This window comes from Malania oleifera, chromosome 4 (genome assembly GCF_029873635.1).
Source record: "Malania oleifera isolate guangnan ecotype guangnan chromosome 4, ASM2987363v1, whole genome shotgun sequence".
Taxonomy (NCBI): Eukaryota; Viridiplantae; Streptophyta; class Magnoliopsida; order Santalales; family Ximeniaceae; genus Malania; species Malania oleifera.
In genome coordinates this window covers 11,414,320-11,432,811 of record NC_080420.1, presented here as the reverse complement: position 1 = coordinate 11,432,811, position 18,492 = coordinate 11,414,320, and the positions used below count along the sequence as shown (strand labels likewise).

At 40.5% G+C, this 18,492-nt stretch overlaps 1 protein-coding gene across 4 annotated transcripts; it reads right to left on the bottom strand.

Annotated features, from left to right (window-relative positions):
* Window positions 1-1,831: 1,831 nt before the first annotated feature.
* LOC131152619 (sulfite exporter TauE/SafE family protein 5-like) lies at window positions 1,832-5,324 on the bottom strand. Of its 4 annotated transcripts, none has more exons than XM_058104371.1 (4): window positions 4,247-5,324; window positions 2,873-3,007; window positions 2,569-2,718; window positions 1,832-2,322 (listed from the first exon to the last, which is right to left on the bottom strand). In XM_058104371.1, the coding sequence occupies exons 1-4, from the start codon at window positions 5,051-5,053 to the stop codon at window positions 2,074-2,076; spliced, it is 1,341 nt and encodes a 446-aa protein (XP_057960354.1). In that variant the 5' UTR covers window positions 5,054-5,324; the 3' UTR covers window positions 1,832-2,073. The 4 variants fall into 4 exon arrangements, with proteins under 4 accessions (XP_057960354.1, XP_057960353.1, XP_057960355.1 ...); XM_058104370.1 differs by having other exon boundaries at window positions 1,832-2,382; window positions 4,247-5,320; XM_058104372.1 differs by lacking the exon at window positions 2,873-3,007 and having other exon boundaries at window positions 1,832-2,382; window positions 4,247-5,279.
* Window positions 5,325-18,492: the final 13,168 nt, after the last annotated feature.

Sequence of the window (18,492 nt, the reverse complement as noted above, 5' to 3'; positions counted from 1 at the left end):
ATCATTGTTGTTATGTTAAGTTCTTTGACTATTCTTATATCATTTTACTGCTATATGTAGATGATATGCTTATTGCAGGGTCTAGCATTGAGGAGATTAATAATCTGAAGAAGTAATTGTCAGAACAGTTTGCAATGATGGATTTGGGAGCTGCAAAACAAATCCTTGGAATGAGAATTATTAGAGACAAGGCTAATGGTACATTGAAGCTTCCACAGTCAGAGTATGTGAAGAAAATTCTCAGCAGATTCAACATGAATGAATCTAAACCAGTGAGCACACCCTTGGGTAGTCATTTCAAACTAAGCAAGGAACAGTCACCGAAGACAGAAGAAGAAAGGGACCATATAAGCAATGTGCCTTATGCTTCAGCTATTGGTAGCTTGATGTATGCTATGGTGTGTACAAGGCCAGACATTGCACATGCAGTGGAAGTTGTGAGCAGATTCATAAGTAGGCCAGGAAAGCAGCATTGGGAGGTAGTAAAGTGGATTATGAGATATCTGAGGGGTTCATCAGATACATGTCTTTGCTTCACTAGTGCAAGTTTGAAACTGCAGGGTTATGTAGACGCTGATTTTGCTGGTGATAATGATAGTAGAAAGAGTACTACTAGATTTGTATTTACTCTGGGTGGTACAGCTATATCTTGGGCTTCAAATTTGCAAAAGATTGTTACTTTGTCTACTACAGAAGCTGAGTATGTTGCAGCAACTGAAGCTGGAAAGGAGATGATTTGACTATATGGTTTCTTAGAAGAATTGGGTAAGAAGCAGAAGATGGGCATTCTACACAGTGACAGTCAGAGTGCAATCTTTCTTGCCAAAAATTCGGCTTTACATTCAAAGTCGAAACACATACAAACAAAATACCACTTTATCCATTACCTTGTTGAAGATAAGCTGGTAATACTTGAAAAGATATGTGGATCTAAAAACCCAGCAGACATGTTGACTAAGGGTGTTACTATTGAGAAACTGAAGCTGTGTGCAGCTTCAGTTGGTCTTCTAGCTTGAGGAGAGGAGGTTGAGTTGCAAGGATGAGGGATTGTTTTTTTTAGGAGGATTGCAGTTGATATTGATGATTGAACTAGTCTCCAACTGGGAGATTTGTTGGGCTTTTGTGGAGCCTAGTTGTGTTTTTAATTTGGATGACGACCCGACCTCTATTTAATTAGAGATTTCTATCCTAAGGCTTAGTCCATGGAGCGAAGGCTTGGGCCAAAAATTTTGGAGCCCATTCGGAACGGAACCCTAGGCGCAACATATAAAAAGGATTGCTTTCGGGTGATTAGGGTTTGAGTGGTTGTACCTGCGAGATAGTGAGAGGGAGAGCATTGTATCGCCGCACTCTCTGTGTTTTTTTCCTGATAATATTGAAATCCCTGCAACTCCGTGGACGTAGGCAAAATTGTCGAACCACGTAAATATTGTCTTGTGCGTGTGATTGATTTTTCTTTGGCGTTATTTTTCTCTATTTTGTTTCTCACAGGTTGCGGGAATTTGTGCTTTATTCCCAACATTGTTAGCACCGGAAAAGCCCTCTTAAGTGGTTTGCTATGGATAAACAAAAATGCAACTCAAAAGCTTAAGTCATTATTTCATAAACCTAACCATGTATATGAACACTCATCCTCCACTTTATTTTTTTTATTGTGAGACAAACTTAAGTGAAATTCTTAAAATTCTTTGGCCAATTCTCCTGCTCTGCCTTTATGCTCTGAGCCTCACTTCAAAAGCATAGTTTTGTGCCCATTTGCATTTTCTGCCTTGTGAATGACATACCCCAAATTTAGGTTAAAAAAAAAGAAGAAAAAAGGAAAAAAACAATAGAACCGTACAAGTCACACATCTTATTTTCTCCATTTTAAAGATCACTAATACAAAACTTAATACAATAAACACACCAAGTCGTGCTTCTAACTTCATTTCAAAGCTCATTAATACGAAATTAGCACAATAATTTGACTAATTCTCTTTCATTTATACCATACACCAAGAAGTTTTACTATTTAACTGTTGAATATTAAAGAACTAATTACAAATTTCTTTTTTGTTTTTCTCTTTTTGGTTTTTAACAGGGAAGTTTAAACCCCATGTATTTCCCAGTTGTATAGTCTCTCCAAACATCCACAGCTCCAAAGCTGGTTATTAGAATCGTACTTAAAGCCATTACTGTACCAACAGAGAATATAATGAGGGAGGCTCTCCCATATTTTTCTATGGCCCTCTGCACGACCATCAATCCAAGAAGCGATGCTACGAAACAAATGATGGCAAACACAAGGGCAGCATCTGTGTGCTCCATGCCCATCAATAAGTTCTGAAATGAAGACATTGTAGATGAGAAAAAAACCAAGAGTGAACAAGTTCCTGCTGTCACCTACACCAGAGAAGGATGCAAAAAATAAAAGTTTATGCAAGATGCCATGAAAAATAGATATAGCCTTTTGTGCAAGGTGTTGAGAATTATAAAGCATCCATCTTTGAGGATTAATCTGTACAGACATTTTCTGTGAGGGATGATTTACATGAGTTCAAGTGGTATGAAATGTATTGCAGATTTTACCTCAGGTGCCATTCCAACATGAAGAAGAAGTGGACTCAGAAGCATTCCACCTCCAATTCCAAATAGTCCACCCAATATCCCAGCCAAAAGTGCCATTATTGGGAAAATAAGCTTATTTGATGATCTGCTGCTAGTTTGGGAATCTGCCATCTTCACAGAGAAGGGAGTCTTATCAAGGTTTCATCTTAAAGCTAGTTAGTCAAAAATGAACATTTCAATGTAGTAGAAGTTCAGGCTATACTAGTTGAGATTGAAACTATTAGATGGATAAGGAGTAGGGCAGTGAGGATGTGTCATTGAGCACCTGCAGGTTGGATGTTTGGTCTGGATGGATATCATTTCTGCATATGATCCATGTGGTAAAAATAATGGCAAGAGGGATTTGGAATGATGAGAGAATCCAGTAGTTCACTCCACATGGCTGCATTTGTATAATGCTCTGCAGATATATTGAATAGTAAATTATACTTGACAGTGCTGTTGAAAACATGTGAATCAGTTTTGAGTGTCATTGCTATGTAACTGAATATTTGTATTAGAAGCCAACCATGCGAAAACACAGAAAAGAAGCATCTGTTTTCATTTTAATTTTTCCCCCCTTTTAATTGTCATTTGCATTTTGAGGGTGGGAAACATAACAAGTTTTTTTCGGTTATCTTATAGAATATAAGACAAAGTCTATTTATATTATAACTACCATGCATAATCCGTTCATGGCTAGAATTCCCAACTTTAAAGCCAAGGTCATTCAGGAGCCCCTTAGATGCCAATCCACCACATGCCATTGATGGATATAGGGCAGTTTTTAAGCAATTCTAATATTTAAGCTTGCGCTACATTGGCGACAAAGATCATAGAGTATGGTATTGATTCAACTAATGTTAGTTCTCTTATGTTTTGGGAATAAAAATTTCCAGGGGGTCCTACAAGAAGCATTATCAGAACGTTCTATATCTGCCACTTGCCATCAATTATGTCTCTCATGACTATGGTCTGTTGTGTTTGGCATACTGAAAAGAAACATTTGGCACTCTTATGTTTTGATAGGACTAAAAATTGGAAGGGAGAGAGTCCATGAGGAGACTGCATAGCAATTGATCCTACCATTCCTCAAAACATTCTATATCTGCATATGCCTTCATATATGATTTCTTATTACTATGACCTTTTGGGTTTGGAATTAAAACTTAAGGTCATCAGCCTGCACACTACTGGGCATAATTAGGGCATGATGTAGAGTGGATATCTTTTGTGAAGGAACAGAAAATGTGAAGGAATTCATTTTTTTTTTTATTTGATTATGAAGGAGAATAAAAAGAAAACAATATATATATGAAACTAAGATACATATTTTTTTTCCCTTTATTTATTTATTTTTAAATTACATGCAATTAGCCTTTGATTTCTGTTAATGTTCAATCAAATCTGAATAAACTTCAATTCCTAAAAGTTTTTGAGAAAGAGAAAAAGTAAAATAGAAAATTGATTAAACAATTTTCCTTTCCTCTACCCTTGCAGTGTCATTGGTCTAAACAGAGAAGATTAGTTCTATTAAAGATCTCCAATTGCTAACTGAATTAATTATTGGAAACTTAACAGCAATGTCATTACTGTTGAAATGAATGAAAACGAGACATAACTAAACTGTAGAGGTTGATGAGGAAAAGGGCAGCCATACCTCCCCAAGTTGATTTGCTCGAAGAAAATACACAATAAAGAATGAAAGCCAGACCATAACCAATAACCCCAATTTCATCCTTGGAATCCCCACCTTGCAGTCTCCTTTTCCACTTAAAAGAGGGTCTTTGCTGCACTCTACTCCTCCACTCTCATGACAAATTCCATTCCCCACCAACCCATTTCCCAAATTCCCAACCTCCTCCGACTCTGATTTCCAACACAAAATCCCATTTCTAAACGTTTTAAGCGTGCACCAACCAAGAAACACCACAAACAGTATGGTAATCAGCCACTCCGGGAACACGAGGTTGCAGATAACTCCAATGCTCACTCCCAGTAAAATGCATGGCTCTGAAAGAAGCGCTATGTCATAGTCGATCAGAGTCTTACCACCATATCTAGGGCAAGTGGTCACAAACATGTTGCGGAGGACATTGGCCAGCGACCCCCCTGTGACCATGAAAGCTGAGAAACTTGACGCCATCTTGAGGTCCAGTCCTGCGACTATAGTCAGAATGGGTATGAACAAACCGCCGCCTCCAATTCCGCCTGCGCTGGATATGGAGGCAGCTAGGAAACACAAGACACCTGCTATCGCCACGGGCGCTGCAAATCTCAAATGAGTTTCTTGGGACTCTCTCCCCTGACTCCTCCATGGGAGAGTCGAGCTGCGGAAAAGATTAAATTTGTCAAATTTCAGGATTTGTGAGATGGGTTGTGCGGGTTTGGCTTGGGAATGGTTGCAGATGAGTAAAGCGACGCAGGGGAGGAGAATTAGAGTCGGTAAAATTCCAAAGCCTTTCATTTGCACAAGCCTCTCTTTCAATCTTTAATGTATCCAGTGTTCTTACAAGGATGAGGAGATTGATTCTACTGCTGTATATGCTCTTCTTTCTCTATTTGGCGTTTCTTATAAAGGTCGTTTTGGTGGAGGCTGATTCTTGGCATTCACGGGGAAGACGGAGAAGGGGACAGGATGCTACCTCAATCCTTTTAACTCTTCAATGGTGCTGAGACCGTGGTCACTACGTGCAGTAGCGCAGTACTTTTCGGTAGCAGAATGGAAAAAGCTAGCTAAAGCATGGGTAGTTGTCATTCTTATTATTTATTTTTTCTCTTTTTCTCTTTAATCTACCATGAAAAGGATTGGGAGCGTCGACACGATTTGAACGCTTCACCTTGTTGGCTTCTTGGGTGCGGCTGTGCGTCTCACAGCTTTCAAAATCACGTATGCTGCCATGCCAACTTTCTTCTTCCTTCCCTCATCTCTCTCTCTTTTTTTTTTTTTGCCTACCCCAGTTGCAACCAATTGCGGTAGGGCCTTTTTCTTTCAAAAAGTTGATTTAATATGAGGGGACAAACCAGTGACCTGCCTTTCTTACATGCAAAACCAAGTTGCACCACTCATTTGAACAATTAAGGTAACCCCAACAAGGTAAGAGCCACTAAGTGTGAATGATTAGAGTGGTCAGCATAGTTACAAGCTGATCTTTAATGATCACACTGGGAATATGTCTGATAAATTATTTATAAAAATTCAAACTAGTTAGAAGATATGAATGCAATCACTACATTAGTTGTGATAAATGTAGATTAATTTTATTCACTCTCAATGAAATAGTTAATGGAAGTATCGAACACATTCTATTATTATTGTCCTTCTCTTATTTGGAGGTACGTCGAATATTTTGATATGTGGAAAGAATTTCAAGTTACTTTTGACATCAAAAGTTAATAGTTGGAGTACTTATCGGTTTTGTTTCTTATGATATCCTTTAGTGACTTGAATCGAACTTAACGACCTATCTAAGCTACTTGACAAAAATTTAACAAGTAATGTATCCAGATGATTGAACACAAAGAAATAATCATGAAATGATCTTTACTTAAATTTTTTTTTAGACGACAAAGAGATTGACCATAAACTGGTTACTTATGGTTCATAATACTTGGGATAGAAATATTAATATGTAAAATCTCAAAAAATTCAAGAGAAGATATGGCAAGGGCATGAGAATTAAAATTATATGGTTAATATATAATAATATAATATGTTGATACAATTTTTTTTTAAAAAAAAAAAATTCAAATATGGTATCTTTTTCAAAATATAAAAGATATTTTAAAATTTGATATTATTACTACTTGTCCTTCACTTCATTTTTTATTTTTTATTTTGCCCTTTTAATAATAATTATCGGGTTCTACAAGTTTTGGGCACTTTAATTTGATGTGTACATGTGTTTGAGTAAAAATTTCAAAATTATAATTAAACAACTTTGCTTTTTCAAACATGTGTTGAGGATAAGATAGAGGCCTATCGATGCATGTTAGATATCAACATTTCCTCTTCTCCTATTTAGAGTGTTAGTGCGTGTTTTAGAGCGACTAGTAAAATAATCATATGCTTAAATACAAGTTTGATTTGACCAGAAATCGAATTCTAGATGTTTGAATTGACAACTCACTTAAAATTCACAGTTTTAACTATATATTATTTTTAAAAATTTATGACTAAAATATTTATGTAATTTATGGTTCATAAAGTTATCATTATATTGTTTTTATGATTTATTAGTTTGATGGTTTATTCTATTGAATTATATAATAGGAGATAATGTTAAAACCTTTAGACCTTCAATAAACTCCCTGCTTAATTTGATCATATTATGCAATGTGTGTATGCGTGTGTGTGAGAGAGAGAGAGAGAGAGAGAGAGAGAGAGAGAGAGAGAGAGAGAGAGAGAGAGAGAGAGAGATGATAGTTATTCACTTTTACATTTCGATGGTCTTGTGTATGAAAAAATAACATTACATTTTACTGAGAGAACAACTATTTTTTGTATATTGTTTATTATTTGATCTAACATGTGATAAGAAAGGAATAAACATTTACATGGTGAAATTTATGAATAGTTATTCTTTACCTATTCCTTATTATCGATTTATAAAAAATTTCACTTTGTATAACTAGGCATTATAACTAATTTATTCTTCAGATTATGTATTTTGTGAAATAAACTAGGTATTGCATATAAGGTGAAATTATGTGTGCCCGTCCCGTGCATATATATATATATATAAAAGAAGATCCATTCATATACCCGTCCATGAATCACAACGGCCGGGGAGGAGGGGGAATATATATATATATATATATATATATATATATATATATTTAGCTAAACTATCTGTTATATTAACATTAATGAATAACAAGAAGAAGATGAATAATTACATCCCACCAATATTACCAAAGAGTCAAAAATTATATGAGTAAAGTGTAATAGTGTATACAAAAAGAGTACATTGCTAAAAGATCAACATTAAACTAACAATCCAATTTGAGTAGTAATCCTATAATTGTACTTGCTCCTTTGTAGAATAAAATTTAGATGTGTAAAATTTGGAAAAAAGGACTAACCCAAACTTAGATTGATTTTGTCCAAATCCACAAATTTAAATTCAATGCTTAGAATTCACTTCAAAATACGTGCCTTAAAAAATACTTTAAAATATTGTACATGGGAGCATAAAGGATGGTTTGGAAAGTAGATATTTGAAATCTTGACTTTAAAATTTAGATGTATAAAGTTAAGGTAAAAAATGCAACACAAACTTATATTGGTTCTCATCTAGATTTACAAAATTTTAAATTCAAGACTTAAATTTGTTCCTAAATATAATTTTAAAATATTTTTTTATATGAAAGCAAACATAGTAGCACAGGGAAGTTTTCCAGAAGGTAAATAAATTTTAGGCTTAAAATTTGTATTGATTTTAGCCCTCACTTTTTAAGCAAGAAAAGAAAAATAAATAAAGGGATGGTGAGCAATGGCATCACCACTACATCGGGATCCCTTACATCCATTGCATATACTGAACATAAATCCACGCACATACTTAATTCTACTTTGGTTCTGAAGCTTAGCTACTGTTCATAACTCTTAATTTATATATATATAAAATAAGGAGATCCATACATATACTGAAGTTAAATCCACTTTATGAAAAGCAAAGCAGCAGAGTGGATCGATTAAAGAACAGTCTGTAACTTATAGATACATATAATACAAGAAGATCCATACATATACTAAACCTAAATCCACTATATGGAACAAAAAACAATAGAGTGGATTGATTAAAGAAGATTCATGCATATACTTAATGGGGGGGGTGGGGGGGGGGGGGGGGGGAGAGAGAGAGAGAGATTGGGCCAAGAAATACTCAATCCACGAGAGAAGCCATCCGCTGGGTCCTCCCCTTCCGCAGAGGACCCCTAGCCCTCGCGACGACGGCGATGAACCCTAGCTCTCATGACGACGACGACGGCGACGACGACTCGATGCCGTTCGGGGATTCGCAGAGGAGACTTAGACGGCGGTCTGTGCCGTTTTTCGGGATTTGCAGAGGAGAAGCTCTTGCGACGACGGCTTCGAGACGAAGGTGGTTTCGGGAACGTGAGGGAGCCGTTCGAGGATTGCAGAGGAGACTCAGATGACGGCTTGTGCAGTTCCGGGTTTTGCAGAGGAGTCTTGCGACGATGGTCTAGATTTCAGAACCAGGGGGAAGTTCGACACCCAAGCCTTACCTCGATTTTACGCTGAAACCCGAAAATCTCCGAAATGAGATTCCGATCCATAGAAGTTGTAGAGAATCTTTCCACGATCCTCGTGGTAGCTTCCGTTTTCCGATTTCGTCAATGATCGGCGAAGAATTTTAGAAAGAAGGAGTAGGGAGAGGTTTAGAGAGAGAGAGAGAGAGAGAGAGAGAGAGAGAGAGAGAGAGAGAGAAAGATAAAAATCTAAGTTTGCTTGGCTTGGAAGAAATGAGAATTTCCTTTTATAGCCCTTTGACCCGGGAAATTTCTAATTTTGCCAATCTTTTAATATTTAACCCATTTTTCATATTTTGGGTTCTTACAATCTCCCCTCCTTACAAAAATTGCGTCCTCGAAATTTGCCATCTCTCATTCCCAAATTCATACATACAATCAAATACATAGACACAACTTAAGAGCGAACTGACGATCATCACAGCACAGTCCCATCATACACATACACATACATACCCTCACTTATGGCGAAAAAATACCGTGGTTACATATACAACAGTCTCAGGAGTTTACAATACTCACATTCCCGACGACTAACCACCTATCCCAACCCATAGTAGGATCATGTACAAGTGCTCAAAATAACTATGGATACTTCCGGTGTATTTCCGTTTCTAGTTCCCAAGAAGCTTTCTCAACCTCGTGGTTTCGCCACAGTACCTTCACTAATGGTATCTCTCTAGTATGAAGCTTCTGAACTTTACAGTCCAGAACCTGAATAGGTATCTCCTCATACGCTAAAGTATTCCCAATTTCCAACTCATCATAACTAATAACATGTGAAGGATCCAACACGTACCTCCTCAACATGGAGACGTGAAACACATCATGGACCCTCGAAAGTGCTGGAGGTAATGCAACTTTGTAGGCTATCCGACCCACTCGCTCAAGTACCTCGAATGGTCCGATATACCTCGGGCTCAACTTGCCCTTCTTGTCGAATCTCATCACTCTTTTCATCGGAGCAATACGAAGAAATACCTTACCTCCCACTTCGAACTCTAAATCACGACGGTGAACATCTGCATAACTCTTCTGCCGACTATGAGCTGATCTAATCCTCTCCCGAATCAAACCCACCTTCTCAGACGCCTACTGCACAAGTTCAAGTCCTAACACCTGACGTTCACCAACTTCATTCCAACACAAGGGAGATCGACACCTCCGATTATACAAAGCCTCAAACGGTGTCATCGCGATACTAGACTGGAAGCTGTTGTTATAAGCGAACTCCACAAGTGGCATAAACTGTATCCAGCTACCACCAAAGTCTAACACACAAGTTCACAACATATCCTCCAATATCTGTATCATCCTCTCCGACTGTCCATCAGTCTGAGGGTGGAACGCTGTACTGAAAGTAAGCTTTGTCCCCAATGCCTCATACAAATTCGTCCAGAATTGAGAAGTAAACCTCGGATCTCGATTTGACACAATGGACACCGGTACCCCGTGCATTTGCACAATCTCATGCACATACAAATTTGCTAGCCTACTCAAAGGATAGCTAACCTTCATCGGTATGAAATGAGTAGATTTCGTCAATCTATCTACGATCACCCAGATAGCATTTTGCCCGTGAAGCGTTTGCGGCAATCCAGTCACAAAATCCATGGAAATATGCTCCCATTTCCACACCGAAATAGGCAAAGGCTGCAACGGCCTTGCCGGCCTCTGATGTTCAGCTTTCACCTGCTGACATGTCAGACATTGCTCCACGAACTGAGCAATCTGCCTCTTCATACTAGACCACCAGAAGGTCTCGCGCAAGTCCCGATACATCTTTGTATTACCAGGATGTACCGTATACATAGAATGATGCGCCTCCTCTAGAATCATCCTTCTGATTTCATCATCGTTCGGAACACACAGTTTGGTCCCAAACCTCAACACACCTCCTTTAGAGATGTTAAATTCTGTAGCCAATCCCTGCTGTACCTTTTCCATAGCCTCTGCCAACTCTGCATCACTAGCCTGCACAACTTTTATACGCTCAAATAGGGTTGGTTGGACCACCAAACCAGCAAAATAAGCCTGATGATCACCAACCACCAACTCTATACCCGAGCTCTCCAAATCCCGTATGATGTGACACTAAGTTACAACCGCAGATATAGCTGTAGGTCCTGACTTCCAACTCAACGCATTAGCTACCACATTTGCCTTCCCCGGGTGATAATTGATCGTGCAATCGTAATCCTTAATCAACTCTAACTACCGCCTCTGCCTCATATTCAACTCCTTCTGCGTGAAGAAATACCCGAGGCTCTTATGGTCAATGAAGATCTCACACTGCACCCCGTACAAATAGTGTCGCCAGATCTCTAGTGCATACACAATAGCAGCCAACTCTAGATCATGCGTAGGGTAATTCTTCTCATACTCCTTCAGTTGCCGAGAAGCATACGCCACAACCTTACCCTGCTGCATAAGCACACATCCTAAGCCCTTTAGAGACGCGTCATTATAAATCAAAAATCCACCATCCACCGAAGGAATGGTCAACATTGGAGCAGTAACCAGCCGGTGCTTCAACTCCTGAAAGCACTGCTCGCAATCATTGATCCACTCAAACTGGACTCCCTTCCTGGTCAATCGAGTCAAAGGTCCTGACAGTTTAGAGAAACCCTCTAAAAATCGAAGATAGTAGCCTGCCAGTCCTAGAAAACTTCGAACCTCCTGCACATTTTTCGGCCTTACCCAGTCGACCACAACTTCAATCTTGCTAGGATCAACTGATATTCCATCCCCAGTAACCACATGGCCTATGAACACAATCGGACTCAGCCAGAATTCACATTTCTTCAACTTAACATACAACTTCTTCTCTCGCAGAATCTGTAACACTAACCTCAAATGTTTCACGTGTTCTTCTGTAGTTCTCGAGTATACTAGAATGTCATCAATGAATACCACCACGAACCGATCTAGGTACTTATGGAAAACCCTGTTCATCAGATCCATGAACACCACCGGAGCATTTGTCAACCCAAAAGGCATGACTAAAAACTCGTAGTGGCCATATCTGGTTCGGAAAGCCGTCTTCGCTACATCCTCCACTCTAACTCTCACCCGATGATATCCTGACCGCAAATCGATCTTCGAAAAGACCCGCGTCCCCTGCAATTGGTAAAAGAGATCATCTATACAAGGTAAAGGATACCGATTCTTCACAGTTACCTTGTTAATCTCACGGTAATCAATGCACATCCGCATCGACCCATCCTTCTTCTTCAAAAATAGTACTGGAGCTCCCCAGGGCGAAACACTAGGTTGAATGAATCCCCTGTCCAGTAATTCCTGCAATTGCTCCTTCAACTCTCGAAGTTCTTCTGGAGGCATCCAATACGGAGCTTTAGAGATTGGTGCCTTACCAGGCAGCAACTCTATCGCAAACTCCACCTCACGATCCGGAGGTAAACCGGGTAAATCATCTGGGAACACATTTGGGAATTCGTTGACTACCTGAATATCCTCAAGTCTTAACTTATCCCGCGGCGGTTCCTCGACACAAGTTTAGTACCCCTGACATCCGTCCAAAAGTAGCCTCCTCACCTGTAATGCCGACAGAATCTGTGGCGTTGAACGCACACACGATCCCACGAATTCGTACTTCTGCTCTCCAGGAGGTTTGAAAACTACCACCTTCCTACGATAGTCAATTACGGCATAACTGGAGAACAACCAATCCATCCCTAGAATAACATCAAACCCTGACATGTCGTATACCATAAGATTCGCCGGTAGCAGCTTATCCTGAATTTTCACTAGGCAGTCTACCCACATCTTCCTACAGAAGGATACACTCCCAGATGGTGTAGTAACAAATAACACCTCATTCATATCTCGAGTCTCAACCCCACACCATCCCACAAAATTCATAGACACAAAGGAATGGGTTGCACCCGAATCAAACAAAACAGAAGTTTTATTCGAAAGCAATAATAAGGTACCTGTCACCACGTTACCTGCATGCTCAGCGTCTGCTGGAGTAAGAGAATATACTCTGGTCGGAGCTGTATTCGTCTGAGCGGTTCCCCGAGGTATCTGATTACTCCCTTGGTCCCCACTAACTGTAGGCACGTCTCGCCTCGGTGCTCGACGATCGCATGACATGTGGCCTGGCTGGCCACAGTTGTAGCAACTACCCCCAAATGACCGATACTCACCCTCGTGCCACCTGTGACATCTGGTACAATGACCACCAGTCTGGCTCATCTAAGAGTCCTGGCGCTCGGTATTCTGGCGTTAACCCGAGCCTTTGCTCCTCTTCTTCCACGATCCCTGACAAGATCCTATCTGAGAACCAGAAGGTATCGTCCTCTTCCTCGATTCCTGATCCACCTTGTCCTCTTGGATATCAGTCTCGATCACCGTGGCTATATCCACCAATACCGAGAACTCGCGGATCTGAAGCATGCCCACTAGTTTGCGGATATCCTTCCTCAAACCCTTCTCGAACCTCCGAGTCTTCTCATACTCGCTCGAGATCATACATGCTGCAAGGCAGGATAACTCTATGTATCGAGCCGCATACCCCTGCACTGTCAAACTCCCTTGAGTCAGCGCAGAAAACTCATTTGCCTTCGCATCACGTATGGAAGTCGGGAAGTATCTGTCAAAGAACACCTCTTTGAAAAGGCTCCACGTCATCTCCTCAGGACCGGCTTTCTGCCTTTCCAACAGACTCACCGTAGTCCACCATCGACCCGCCTCCCCAGACAGTTGGAAAGTAGCATAGAGGACTCGCTGCCTATCCATCCAGTGCAAGACTCCCAGAATCCTCTCAGTCTTCTCCATCCAATCCTCTGCTGTCGTCGGGTTTGGTCCTCCAGAGAACGTCGGAGGATGCATATGTGTGAACCTCTCAATGGTGCACCCGGCAGCAGTAGGAGAACGCTCGCGTCTCCTCACACTCCGGCCGATCTCCCGTAATACCTACCTCGTCAAACCCCGAGGCACAAAAGGAGACTCATCACTCGCAGTCTCCTTAGAGCCACTTCCCAGGTTATTATCCTTGGGCTCCATTCTGTAACACAATAGGAATCTATCAGTATCCCTATAACACATACAATTAACACAATGATCTACACTAATCGTGTTAACTACTTCCTGCCAGGTCTAGGTCTATCCTATCACACCGACACGAAAGTCATCAATGATTTGCCCTACTTTTATTAGAATCGTCATCCTAGGAAAAACAAAGAATACCGTAGAAAAATCCCGGTCTAGCAACCGAACAACCCTCAACCAACTCTACCCATATCCACATCCTATACTCTGGTATGGACTCATAACTAAGCCTAACCAAGTCTACAAGATCTAATATCCTGATTAGCTCTGATACCAAGCTGTCACGCCCCGAACCAGGAAATGGGACCCGGGGGTGAAAATTGTAATCTAGCCTGTCCTTGTATCATACAAATCATCACAGATACAGAACAAAGGATGAGGGTCTGACCCCGTGGGGTTCCCAGGCACCCTAAACACATCCAATCATAATCATATATACAGCGGAAAAAGGTCTTCTATATACATATGCAGTACCATACCAGAGTCTATACAAGAGTAGACACAATGCTCTATCAAAACATACAAACGGGTGCCCAGTACATCCTAAAATGGCAACCCACCAAAATTACAGTCCTAGCACTTACCTAACGCTAAACGCAGTACACCGGCCACTACGCTCCCCACACCAGGCGCTAGTTCCGATTACTGGAAGGACCCGTAAAAATGTACGTATAGCAGGGGTGAGACACCTCTCAGGGGCCGGTGTACTGCGTTTAGCGTTAGGTAAGTGCTAGGACTGTAATTTTGGTGGGTTGCCATTTTGGGATGTACTGGGCACCCGTTTGTATGTTTTGATAGAGCATTGTGTCTGCTCTTGTATAGACTATGGTATGGTACTGCATATGTATATAAAAGACCTTTTTCCGCTGTATATATGATTATGATTGGATGTGTTTAGGGTGCCTGGGAACCCCACGGGGTCAGACCCTCATCCTTTGTACTGTATCTGTGATGATTTGTATAATACAAGGACAGGTTAGATTACAATTTTCACCCCCGGGTTCCATTTCCTAGTTCGGGGCGTGACAACTTGGTATTAGAGCTAACCAGGATACTAGATCTTGTAGACTTGGTTAGGCTTAGTTATGAGTCCATACCAGAGTATAGGATGTGGATATGGGTAGAGTTGGTTGAGGGTTGTTCGGTTGCTAGATCGGGATTTTTCTACGGTATTCTTTGTTTTTCCTAGGATGACGATTCTAATAAAAGTAGGGCAAATCATTGATGACTTTCGTGTCGGTGTGATAGGATAGACCTAGACCTGGCAGGAAGTAGGGGTGAGACACCTCTCAGGGGATTGGATGTGGTTCATGGAAGAGAGGTGGCTACTATAGAGATCGGAGGTAGGAGAGTGGGAATCGCGATTTTCAGGGTGTGTAGCCACCTCTAGTTTGCCCGACTTGTGGGAAGAGGCACCTAAGGGAGTGTCGTGCCGGGCGAGGTCTTTGCTATTGATGTGGGGGGCCAAGGCATGTGATAAGGGATTGCCAGGCTCAGATTGGTGCTGCTCCTACTCCTAAACCTGCTCGACGAGGCTACTAGGCGCCACGTGGAGGCCAGCAGAGGAAAATGACCCTAGCCAGGGTTTTTGCTTTAACGCTGGGTGATGTTGAGACAACCGACGACGTGGTGACAGGTGCGATTAATATGTTTTCATTTAAAGTTATTGCACGTTTTGATTCTGGTGCCACACACTCGTTTTTGTCCTTGGGGTGTGTTAAATTATGTGGGGTTGAAACACAATCACTAGATATTGAGTTATTAGTGGCTACACCGACCGGGTTAGCGGTGGGATGTAGTAGGATGCTCCATGGTTGTCCAATTGATATTGAGGGGAGAATTTTATCTGTTGATTTGGTGGTGCTGGATATGCACGGGTTTGAAATCATCTTTGGCATGGATTGACTAGCAGCTAATTCTGTTATTATAGACTGTCGTATAAAGGAAGTGATATTCAGACCTCCAGGGAAACCAGAATTCAGATTTACAGGGTCACGAGTGCAATCTTTCCCTCAGATGGTCTCAGCTGTTCAGGCGAGGAGACTGTTTCAGAGTGGTTGTTAGGGATTCGTGGCTTTTGTGAAAGAAATGTCAGAAAATGAATTGAAGCTTATCAATATGCCTGTGGTGAAGGAATTTACAGATGTGTTCCTAAATAAATTACCGGGTTTGCCGCCTGATTGTAAGGTAGATTTCCCTATTGATCAACTTCCAAGTACTACGCCGATCTCTAAAGCACCGTACTGAATGACGCCAGTAGAGTTGGCAAAACTGAAAGATCAGTTGCAGGATTTGCTTGATAAGGGCTTCATACGACCTAGTGTTTCTCCGTAAGGAGCTCTAGTGCTGTTTGTGAAGAAGAAGGACGGGTCTATGAGGATGTGTATAGATTACAGAGAGATTAATAAAGTGACTATCAAGAACAAGTATCCTCTACCCTGTATCAATGATTTGTTTGACCAGCTCTAGGGTACACGGGTATATTCCAAGATTGATCTTAGGTCAGGCTACCATCAGGTAAAGGTGAGAACAGAAGATGTATCGAAGACGGCCTTCAGGACCAGATATGGACATTACGAGTTCCTTATTATGCCATTTGGTATGACGAATGCTCCTACCATATTTATGGATTTGATGAATAGGATTTTTCATCCCTATTTAGACTAGTTTGTAGTTGTTTTTATTAATGATGTACTGGTCTATTCGAAGAGCTATGAGGAGCACGAGATACATTTGAGGCAGGTCTTGTAAATGCTCAGGGAAAAGAAGCTGTATGCAAAGTTCAGTAAATGCGACTTCTGGCTCGAGAAAATTGTGTTTTTGGGGCATGTTATCTCAGGAGACGGAATTTCTGTAGATCCTAGTAAAATTGAGGCGGTAGTGAATTGTGCTAGACTGAGGAACGTATAGGAGATCAGGAGTTTCTTAGGGTTAGCCAGATATTACTGTCATTTTGTCGAGGGGTTCTCAGCTTTATCAGGGCCTCTGACACGACTGACTAGGAAGAATACCAGATTTGAATGGGACGACAGCTGTGAGCAGAGTTTTCAGGAACTAAAGGAGAGGCTAGTCACAACGCCAATACTGATCATCCCGTCTGGGGGTGAGGGGTATACTATCTATAGTGATGCGTCCTTGAAGGGACTTGGTTGTGTATTGATGCAGCATGGTAAGGTGGTGACATATGCGTCCAGATAGTTGAAATAATATGAAAAGAACTACCCTACCTATGATCGTGAGTTGGCTGCAGTGGTACATGCATTGAAAAATTGGAGGCATTATCTGTACAGAAGGAGGAAGTCGATGAACGCTTCGCGTTCGTCGACGACATTGCACTTTGGAAGGAATAACTGAGGAAAATTATCAGGGCTTTGTCGATGAACACAGCGGATTCGTTGACGAGGGTATAAGAGGGCCTTGTGGATGAAGCCAACATTCATCGACGAGAAGATACCGAGAGAGGGTTTTGGGGGAGTTTGAAATTCGTTGACGAAGGTGCAGGTTCATCGATAAACTTTCTTCAGGACTCGTCGACGAGGTGACGTGTCTCGTCGACGAATCTAACCCTATAAGTAATAGAAATCCAGATTTAAACATAAAAATTAGGAAATATCTCACACTCTCTTTCTCTCCCTATGGTTTCTCTTTCTTCTCTCTTGGATTTTGGGTCGGATTTTTGCTGGTTCGATGATTTGAAGCCATCACGACACTCCTGGGGAAGTTCTCTCCAAATCTACCGGAGCGGATCGTGGGTGAAAGCTAGTTGGAATTCATCCCTGAGTTGAGGTAAATATTTTTATACCGAATTTGGTCTTACTGTAGTTATAGGAAATGATATGCACGTAAAAATACCGAAGTTTAGTATTAAGAGATTTCATTTTCAGGGTATTGATTAGGAAATCCTATGGGTGTGAGTCCAGGAATACATAGGGGCTTTTTAGTTTCCAGGTGAGGGAATAAACTAAAGCAGTTATCTTTCCACGCAAATTACCATTATTTCTTAGCAAATTTATTTTTAGAAAAACATGTATTATATATGAATATTATTGAGTAAATGTATATTGGGAAAATACTGCTGTATACAAGAATTACGATTTTAGATGGAACGTATGATTTAATTCAGCATTGTGTGGCATGAGTATTATTTTTCATGAAAAGTATTATGTTACGACAATTTTACGAATAAGCATGTTTTCAGAAATTACATAATAATGCAGTATATGATGATTTTGAAATACATAATAATTGATTTATTTTCAGAATGATATGTATGCAATGTTCTGCACAAGGCCGTATTTATGAAATGTTCGGGATGAGGCTGTGTTTATGAAATATTCAGCACGAGATCGTACTTATAAAATATTTAGCACAAGGTCGTATTTATGAAATGTTCGGCACGAGACCATATTTATGCAATGTTTGGCACGAGACCATATTTATGAAATGTTCGGCACGAGACTGTATTTATGAAATGTTTGGCACGAGGCCGTATTTATGAAATTATGAAAAATGCTATAATATCATGTATTATATATTATCAGAACCTGAATGTTAGTT